Source organism: Hyposmocoma kahamanoa, unplaced genomic scaffold (genome assembly GCF_003589595.1).
Source record: "Hyposmocoma kahamanoa isolate Upper Pololo Valley unplaced genomic scaffold, ASM358959v1 220, whole genome shotgun sequence".
NCBI classification, from domain to species: Eukaryota; Metazoa; Arthropoda; class Insecta; order Lepidoptera; family Cosmopterigidae; genus Hyposmocoma; species Hyposmocoma kahamanoa.
In genome coordinates this window covers 5,895,555-5,906,316 of record NW_020653740.1, presented here as the reverse complement: position 1 = coordinate 5,906,316, position 10,762 = coordinate 5,895,555, and the positions used below count along the sequence as shown (strand labels likewise).

General features: G+C 34.9%; 1 protein-coding gene across 4 annotated transcripts in view; it reads left to right on the top strand.

Annotated features, from left to right (window-relative positions):
* The window catches only part of LOC113228083, a 322,064-nt gene that overhangs the window by 53,850 nt on the left and 257,452 nt on the right, over positions 1-10,762 (top strand). For all 4 annotated transcript variants that reach the window (XM_026461228.1, XM_026461227.1, XM_026461229.1 and 1 more), the window contains one exon: positions 7,188-7,290. In XM_026461228.1, coding sequence (XP_026317013.1) covers positions 7,188-7,290 — 103 coding nt within the window. The remainder of the gene's footprint in view (positions 1-7,187; positions 7,291-10,762) is intronic.

Below are 10,762 nucleotides of genomic sequence, written 5' to 3'. Positions count from 1 at the left end.
ATATGTCACGGGCATGATTCCATACAAAAGTTTTTGCATGCACCTGTATAAACCTGTATTGAATGAACAACTCTGTACCCTCAGCTTAAAACGTACAAACTCGACTTATATCAATATTCGTTTTTTTAAGCATCGTCATTATGTATTAAATTATTCAACTTTCTGTCGTATCATTTGCTGCTTTAGAACTGATAATTTTCGTGTGTAATGTAAACACATACTCAATTTATTTGAATTTTAATCATATATAATAATGCAATCAAAATTACACATTTTTCAAATCTATTTTCCTCGAAATAAGAATTTCCGTTTTAGCGCGTTTTTCACCGAAGATAGAGAATTTTAGTTTCACGCAAATATTCAAATATAGCTTAACTTGCTCTCAAGCTTTCAATCAGACCAGCCGCACTCAATTCCGATCGTCCATTCAGAAGCTATGACACCACAGACGTATGATAGACAGCCAGACAGACTACGAGTAACAAGTAACACTTTTTTCCCATCGGGTTTAAAAAATAATATAATATCCTACAGTCTACCACGCTGGTTTAATTTAAAATCGTAACATCTAATCTATTTTTTTTTTTAATATTCATTATTATAAGTACCTCAACTGTACTTATTTCATTACTCTGACTGTGACTGTACAGTCTCATATTAAACGCTACAGGTTATAAATAATTAACCCTTTGTTCGTTTACCGTGTTTCGTTTCAAGGAATTATTGTATCGCTTTGAAACAAGAGATATCTAATTTAATAATTGAAGTAGACACAAAGGTGGTAATGATTTGTTAGTTTCGGAGACTGTTTGATGACAATTGTTCTAACAAATAGACATTGTGCGAACTGATCCAACAAATGTGGGGAAAATGCGGTTAAGAGAACGATGAACTTCGGTGTGAAAACCGAGGCCACGCTGTATGAACTCCTGGATGATCCTTAGAGCGGTTACACACGGCGACTTTTAGAGCGATGCAGATTGCCGCGCTACACTTGTGATTTATAGGCGATTGCATCGATACAAAATTAGCGACTGAATCGATATTCAGTCGCTAATGTTGAATCATTACGTGTGAAAAATCTGTACAGGTTTGTACTCACTGTTAACCGACTTCAAAAAGGAGGAGTTTATTATAGAGTATGTTACGCGATAACTCTTGTGAGTCGTGGGAGTGATAATTTGTGAGCCGATTTTGATGATTCTTTTTTGTTGGAAAGAAGTTACCTCAGATGTAATCTTATTTCAATTTGAAGTTAATATTCCACCTCTAAAGGTGGCAAACTAGGGGTTGAATAACATTTGAGGTCCGTTTTTTAGTACTCTGTACTGATTATTTTGTTTTGTTAATTGTGAATTCAAAAGTGAAATAAATAAATTATAAACAATTTAGTTAATTATATGCGAGCATCGCGTTTGCATCGCGTTTTCATCGCTGCTTTAACTCGATCGTGCGTGTAAAGGTAGACGATTAGCGATTGAATCGCTGCATACGCGCTGCTAAAACTAACTGTGTGTAACCACTCTTAGATCGAAAGTAGATTTATGCTATAGTAAATTGGGTCGTCAACTTGACTTTAGTCGCCGACTGTAAAACGCGACGGTTGTCACAGGAGTCAAGTTACCATTGTATATTGAGTATTATTGACATTGTGTTCTCATCGTTGGGTCGAAAATATTAACATTATTGGAATAAAATGGGACGTATATTTTTCTCCCAAATACCATTATATAGTTCAAGGTTAGAAGATAGATATCTAGGGAATTTTGCAACAATACGCAGACATACATATGTCTCGACATTTTAATTACGTCGTGTTCGGTTAATCGGTTAAAACTGTAATAATATATCTTTACAGTTTTTACTGGTTATAATCTAAAGAAATAAATTCAACCCCAATACAAAGATCTGCTACAAATACATAAAGAAATTCATACGATCTGCTGACACGGTCTGTGGCTCAGTTGGTAAGAGCGGTCGCCCTGGTGTGGGATAGACACAGATCGAAGGAATTTTGATTTGTGTTCGATATTTGTACTAATAATTATATCAAAAGATATTGTGGGCACACGTGCTCTATTTTACATTAAAAAATAAGTATTTTATATAACCTACAAATTTCTATGAAACGAGAGAATCGATTCATGTTAACCTTTTCAAGGATTGAGTCCCCTTACACGTGTTAGAAACGGGAGCCAATTGAAAAATATATTAGGCACGTGATATTATTGGATAACGTTGCGAAAAAATACGACTCAAACACGAGTGATCACGCTTGAGAGTTTTCGTTCATTTTTCAACAAAGAATTAAGTGTTTCACGACAAAATGGAAGTTTGTTTCATTTTAAGGAGAGGCCACAACGCGAGCGAAAGTAAGCTAAGTTAGCTCAGCTTATATATCTACAAGCAACGAACTATGCTAGTTAAGCTAACTAAGCTTAGCTTAGGTCACGTAGCTGCATGCAAAGCTAGGCTAAGAAAATAGGCCGTAGTGAAGTGCTGCCACTGGGTGAAGGACGACCACGGAAGAAAAATACAATGGAAGTGCCTTAAGCTTAGATTACTATCAGAACGATAATTTGAAACACTACAAAATCTTGATATTGATTGGTCGTAGTTTCAAATTTAAAAAGAAATAATAAATTCTGGATTGTTCATATAATTTAAACTTTACCCTGTTGGCATGTCGTTGAAAGTTCAATACCATCAATATCTATTATTACAAGTTACGACGTTTTGATATTGAAATTTAAATCAAAGTGCTGCCATCTAGCGGTTCATTGCAGAACGACGGTGAATTGGAAAATATATGCTATTGAAAACGATGTGTTGTTGTGTCTTGACTGTATATAGTAGTGACGTTATTAATTTATATATAATGATAGTTTGTTTGAAGTTGTCCCTTTGCCCGGGTCGTGACCATTTGATTTCAGTCGCCGGTGAGAGAGGACAGGGGGAAGAATAAAGAATGTAAACTGAAAGAATGAACTGTGACCTTTGTGAAAGCTTAGCTTTGCCTATCTAACGACATAAATTTAAATGATAATTGAAGCCGCCTCTTGCATTTATTGTATTGATAAATGTCAATTTCATTTATTTAGGACAACCAACAATTCAAACACTCAATACATAATTACACAATACGAATTGACTAGTGCTAAACTGTTGCCTCAATTAAGATTGCCCAAGATGTTATTCACAAATTTGATTATATATATATATATATATATATATATATAAAATAAACGTTAAATATATTTAGAACATGATCATAAACTTAAAGATGTGAAGAAATACATCAATAAAAGTAAATACGTTAACAACCACATTACATTGCAATGGAAGACATAGTATTGTAACAATGTTGTTGCATTCACATAATATTGTATCACTTCTATTTTAATTAAGGCTTCTAACGTGCTTTACTTTATCAACGATAGTTTTCTAGAGTAGCGGCCTATCTCAAAAAACACTTGAAGCAACACCAAGCTGTTTTCGAAATAAATAAATAAAAAAATAAAAAAAATTATTTCTCCACAAAATGGGAAAGACAATACTTAAGAAGTAATAGAAAACAATAAAACAATTGAATGATGTGGACAAAAAGGTTAAAGACTCCCAGCATTGCCTGTCTTCACCTGTAGCTAGCTGTTCGCTTGCTGCACCAAGCTAATATGCAGAGTATAAACCAAGTAATAACTTATAATAAATAAATAAATAACGAACACACTCATAGGCTCGTATTCCAGAATTCTACTCAATGTTCATGTGTCAGGACTTCAGCAGACTCGAGTATGATTTCAAGCACTGGAAATACGACCCTAATGGCAAGGACTTGAGTATGATTTTCAGTGCTCACTGCAATGCTCAAGTCTTGACTTGAGTATTGAGTAGAGTTCTGGAATACGACCCATAGCATCGCACTAGGGAAACCCTGTATCGCGGGTGCCATGGACACACACAGACAACCACGAATTATATCCAAACCCACAAGAGAAATAAATTTAGCCCGTATAAATATTTCTCCCGGCCCGGGAATCGAATCCGGGACCTAAGCGTGGCAGTCCAGCAGTTATAATAACTAGTAATAAGTTAGTCTTTAAACTTTCCGTTGAATGTTATTTTTTATTTATTTAACCTAAAATTTAAAATTTCGCGCTACTAGTAATTTTAAGAAGGGATCAGTTGTTACTCGATTTCCGTACATATAGATTATTTATCTTATAATTGGGATCCCCTACACTGACTGGAAAAGAAGCTGGAGATTTTTAAACTGCTAATAATGAACGGATGTTCATAGCTCAGAACCATCCCGATTAAATTAGGCTTCAAATGACAAGAAACCCGGTTTAAGGTCATTACAAAAGTTTGGAAGCTACGATACCTACGATACGATAGACAGACACACATAAAAGGCTTTAAAATGATTCCTTATCTTTTTCGGGGGTTAAAAGCTGAGGCTTATTAAGCCTAAGTGCATAGCGTACAAAGCAGACGAATATATCATAATGTTATCATCATCATCTACAGATTGATTTCACAAACTGTTAGGTTAGGTTAGTTTAGATTAGTAGTTTGTTGGGCCGCCTGTAGTTTAAGTCATCCACCATGATCTTGATCTAGTCTTACCCATCTTTGTTCCGCGACTATGACATTTCTGTGACCACTTCTTAATCACCGTTGGGTTGTCGTTTTTCTTCATCTGTCATCGTCGAATCGTTAGCGGATCAATGTCATGTGACAAATGAAAAGCTTCGCGCGTTTTTTGCAATAAAATTTAGCACTTAATAAGTATTAACCTAAAACTAAACTTAAAAAATATCAAGTGACGGGGCGAATAAGTCTTGCGCCTGATGGTAAGCCACACTCCTGTCCATAACTGGCACTGCCATTGCGCCCGTCACCCTGAGACATAAGTTGACAAGTCCCATGTGCCCGTAATTTCACAAGCACCCTTATCCTTCAAAACCGGAACACAGTAATGCTAACATTACTGCTTGGCGGAGGAAATAGGTAAGGTGGCAGTACTTCCCTGGACGAACTCTTTCACTAGGAGCTCTACTGCTACTGTATATGTTGTTGAAATATTTAGGTTTGAACCACTATTCTTGTGTAGCGATAAGTCATACTTTCTTGCGTTCTTGTGTAACTTTTCGCTACCAGGATAACAAGAACATTTGTCACAAATACATACCTACATATCTTATTTTTAATACGCCAGACCCAAACTATGCGGTGCTACGTCAAGGGCCTGTCTTGTACATGATTAAAACGTTTTGTTGTTAATTAGAACACAATGTGTATGGTACCTATTCCTGCATCGATCTGTGTTACAATTCAAACAGTGAACTGCAAACATGGCTTATTCAACGTGACATGGATTTACGAGGCCGTTTGTTATATTTGGGTCATAGTACAGGAAACATGTAATTTAACGCGGTATGTTATTTAACTGGATGTTAATTACGCTACACCCAAAGGGGCTGAACCCAGCCGTTAATGCCAACATGTTACTGTGGAGATGCGAAACATAATTCGTTTCTTATTATAAATGTTAATACTCCAGTGCACAAAAATAAATGGAACGCGCGATTCCAGTCGAGTCTCCATGTTAAATGTTCATATTAATAGTAAGAAGTAAAGTTCGAAGTGATAATTATCATAATTATGTTGATATTTATAAAATTAATTGGAACAACAAAGTGCTACTACTATAATAGCTATGTCGTGCTATGTGTTTGTATCAGAGACGTACATATCTAAACGTGTCAAATGTTAATATAAAATAATCTCAGTACAGAGTACTAAAAAAACCGACCTCAAAAGTACGTGGAATTACATCTATTTGCCAAGTTTTATTGAAATATCCCCTAGTTCGCCACTATACAAGACTTGACATAAAAATAATGAAAATCGCTTCTCACTACATTAAGAGAGAAAAACGCATTGAATTGGAGAATAGCAAAACCAACCATTAAAATAATTGCTCCTTAAGTAAAATTTAGGGGTTATTTACAAAAATGAATGTTCATGCGCGATCAGCCACCCTTAGAGGTGAATGATTTTCCTCAAAATGAAATGGGACCACTATGGAGGTACCCTCTTTCCAACAAAAAATAATCATGAAAATCGGTTCACAAATACCGAAGTTATCGCGTAACACGTACAGACGAATTGAGAGCCTCCTCTTTTTTTTAAAGTCGTTAAAAAAGGGGCAAATGTAATCATTTTCCCAACGATTTTTCTTGTTTTAATTTAGTTTTCTCACTGTTTGTCATTTTTAGTCAAAAAATAAAGAGACAAAACTATAAACTACTATAATTATTATACTGGGTGACAGGTTGAACGAGATAAATATATAAAGAGGCGAATGAGTAGCTGATACCCATAGCGAAGATGTAAAAGAAAACATGTTACCTTTTATTTTTAAGTAGTTTTCTTTAAGGAAAATACTGCCTCTAATATTTTGTAATACTCTGCGCGAGATACCGCGTCAATCGAACATGCCCGCTACCTTACCGGCCTTTGCGCACGCGTTTCGCACCCCCGCTCCAGCTCGTTGAAGCGCCGACCACCCGCTACCATCTGGTTAATTCGCTTGCGCTCTTGTGTTAGACGCGACGAGGCGTATTTGTTTTGCGTAGTTCAGTGGAGTGCAGTGATGTTCATTAATGATGTCTTACCAATATTGGGACATGATGCGGTGTTACGTTATGTTATGTTGTGCAAATAATGTTACTAGTCGTGCTAGGGGCATGTACTGAGAAATATACCTTAGTCGGCGTGCTCCATCCTACATATTGATGTTAGGACTCAATTTTGTCTATCTTAAGCAAGGACCTGAATAGTACTCTTTAAGCAGGAACGCTTGACACGCGCTCGAAGCGCGGCGTAGGTGTTCAATTTTCTAGCGCTCAGCTGTTTCATAGAGTAGCCCAAATGAAGAGTTAGTATTTGTAAAATGGCACGTCATTTTATTTTCTTATGTTTAGGGGCGATTCTTTTTACATATTCGGATTAGATATCAGCTACACGTTTGCCTCTTTAAATATTTATCTCGTTGAACCTGTCACCCTATATATCGGACAAATATCTTGATAATTTATAATCCTGGTAGGAAATAACTCTTCAATATTGATGTATAGTATATGATTATTTAATAAACTTGTGTTGTTTCTTGTTTCCAGGGCAAAGTGGCTCCAGAATGTACGGAACCGTGCCGTCGTGCGCAGCCCTCACCGCGTACCACCTGCACGCCAAAACGCGCCATCCCCCAATTATCTGATGATGGTAAGTACACTATTTACTTTTCATTATGTACTATAGGACTAATCTATGTTATGTCAATCGCAGAATCACATAAGGCTCATAGCTTTACGCATGAAAAATATCTCATATATTTGACTCTAAGGATTTTTAAAGGTACAATTTGTAAGGGTTATGAACGGGTTTGGAAATAGAAATGAAGAAATATTTCTTTTATATTGTAACTTGATTTTGTAGTTTTTATTACACAGTTAATAGCTGCCTCAATTTTAGATACTTTACAGATCTTGTCTCAAGTGTTATAAAGTTGAATTTAAATATTAAATATAAGTCTGAGTGTGCTTTTGAGAGTAATATAAATATTAAATCAGTGCTGACTGATTGACTGTTGAAATTTAAATAGGACCACTACTGAGGTACCCTCTTTCCAACAAACAAAAAAGTGTCATCAAAATCAGTTCACAAATGCCAGCCGGAGTTGTCGCGTAATATACATACAAAAAAAATACAGTTCTCCTTTTTTGAAGTCGGTTAAACAACTCCTTATAGCTATATAACGTCGTTTTACTGCGTGGACATTTAAGTTTTTTCTGACCGGCTCAAGTTAATTCCGAGTTAATAAATGTGTTGACTCCCTTAGTTCGATAGCTACCGCCCCGGCGGGCGCCATATCCGATCGAATGACCGCCCCACCATCTAGCAGACATGTCCCCAATTATACGCATCTAAAACCAATTTACCCAGTGAAAAATATCACAAATTACTTGAAGGAGAATTATTTCATGTTTTAGGAAAATTAGTTTTATAACTAGTTTACTCAAAACGTATATAAAAAGTAATAAGATGCTGAATTTATTCGTTACCGGAGATTGATTTTGGATATAGTAATTGATAAAAAAATTCCCAAGAACTTATGAAAGCCTAAATTTTAAACGTCAATCAATTTCTACTCAGAAAAGTTGAAGAAAAACTTTAAGTCAGGTTATTAATTTCACGAAGCCTTGTTTTGTGTATAAAAAATGTGTTAGAATTGTTATATAAGTTTACTTTTCGAGAACATCATGTTTTGCTTTACAATTCGTTATATTTATTTAACTATTAAGAATAGATATATCGTCTGCCATAAGCCGCTGAAACATCGGTACAATATACTATATACTAGAATTTTACGAAATTAAGCTTCTTGGAGAAGATTTTCTTTACCACTAAGTACTACAACGTGTTTCTGAAAATACCCTTTGACATATTAAACTGATGTAATTGGTTAAGCGATGAGAGTTTTCAGTAGGACTAGCATGACAGAGTGCGACTTGCGTGGGAGCGACATAAAGTGCGGGATTTCTATGCGAGAACAGCATATTTCGCACTTTATGTCGCTCACTCGTAAGTCGCGCCCTGTTGTGCTAGCCCTACAGTTCCATTCTTAGAAAGTTCTCAAAAAAAAAAAAATTAATGATGAATAGGAATCTTTTTGATGCCTGCTTTTGTTCTGATAAGTATCTGCACAACTTCTTGAATATATTTTCTTTCACTTGTTGATTTTAGTTCTCTGATTGTTACGGTGTACTGGTAAAAAGTAATGTACGTGGGCCTTTACAAAGTATATAAGAAAATGAATTTATTCATAAAAATAAATTTATATTACAGTTACAACTTAACCGCTTGCTTAAATACTTTAGACGTATACACATTGCATAAATTAAAGGAAAAGGTTCAAATATGACCTAGACCCGGCGCAAAAGTAACCTATTTGATTTTTTCTTATATTAAGTAAGTAAATTCTGTATAGTTTTTGTTTTCGATATCAATGGCTAACATGTTAATTGCATTTTGATTTTGCTCTGGCGCATAGAGTTAGGTAATGTATTTCCATGTAGGTATAAACAAAAGCCTTCAACAGTTTTTGTTCTATACTCTTCAAAAACTATTATGACGAAGTATAATGTAAACTGTGTACCGTCTAGGCTCTCGGGTTTCTCTCCGAGAAAAGTTTAAGGAGACTGGTATCATGACTGTGGCATCATAGTACATTTACTCAAATATTTTATATGCTCGTAAAAATATACATAATTTCAATAAGAAAGAAGATATCCATAATATTAACCTTAGAGCTAAGTCCAAAATCATGGTACCACGATTTCGTTTAACCAAGGTAAACAACTCTTTTATGGGGAACTGTGTACGTTTTTACAATAAGATTCCGGAGCATATATTAAGTTTATCATTTCTTAAGTTTAAAAACTACATTAAAAATATTTTGATCGAAAAATCATATTACAAAATTGAAGACTACGTGTTAGATTAAGATGTATGGAAAGACGACATGGCTCCAGAATCCACACAAATTTGATTCAAAGTGTATTCCATAGCATTTAAGTTTATTTGAAAAGAGCAATCCCTAGAATTTCTTGCTCGCTCTTCTCAGGGAGGTCAGCGTAGTGAACGAGCAGTACCTTAAATGTGACGATTTCAAGTGTAAATTTATTTTACCTATGGAATAAATAATCTTTGACTTTGACTTTGACTAATAAAGATATATCACTAATTACAGTTTTATTATTTCTTTTTGTTTTCCCGATATTTTGGAACGGTTACACGCTCCATGACCACGGGTTGACTGGTCAGCGGCAGATGACAGCTTTAAGAATAGACATATCTATCTACCCTCTTTGCGTTGTCGAGATGAAGGCAGTTGTCGAGTCTTAAAACCCGTATTCATATCGTTCCATTCCTCAGTTACTGTCGTATCTGATATTTTTGTCACATCTCGAGGTACGATCGTGCTTAGCTTTCAAACGCGAACATTCTCTTTTCATCTTTAAATATCTATCTTTTTTATATGTAAATATAATTTTTTAATAAATAATAAAATTATAATTAATAAAACCTACTTGAGTCGAGCTTGATGTAAGTGGTAAACCGAAAATGCGTTGACATAAAAAATTGCCAAGTGTTGTTCCTATACATACATACAGTATTGAACAGCAAATGTTTTTCCAATTTTGGGTCTCCATAAATGAAATTGATGTCATTGATTTGTATAATCATCTTCTAAAATATTATGTAAAAAAAAATAACTTGGAAATAAATAATTTTTTTTCCGATCTCAATCGCCAATTTTTGTTTTTCCTAACAAACCAACGCTGCGGGTCCTTTACAGGTCTCATGCAAATTTATATTAATATATTAATTCAAATCATCCTATTTTTCGTTAGTGTTATTAATTTAAATACTTTATTTTTAATTTATGAAAGAACAGAAGCCTAGTTTCGTTTAAATTTGATATCTATATTAAATAATATGTAATTTTTGCAGACGATTAATTAAATTTTAGATCTAATGTCAACGACAGCACTTGTCTATTCTGAATCAACCGACCGTGACCGCAAGCCAAGCTCAGTTGTTGCGAAATTCAACACCTGCTTTATCAGTTGGCAATTCTAATTGTACCTTGTATTGTATTGTCATACCTTTGCGATGATGAAAATGTCAAATG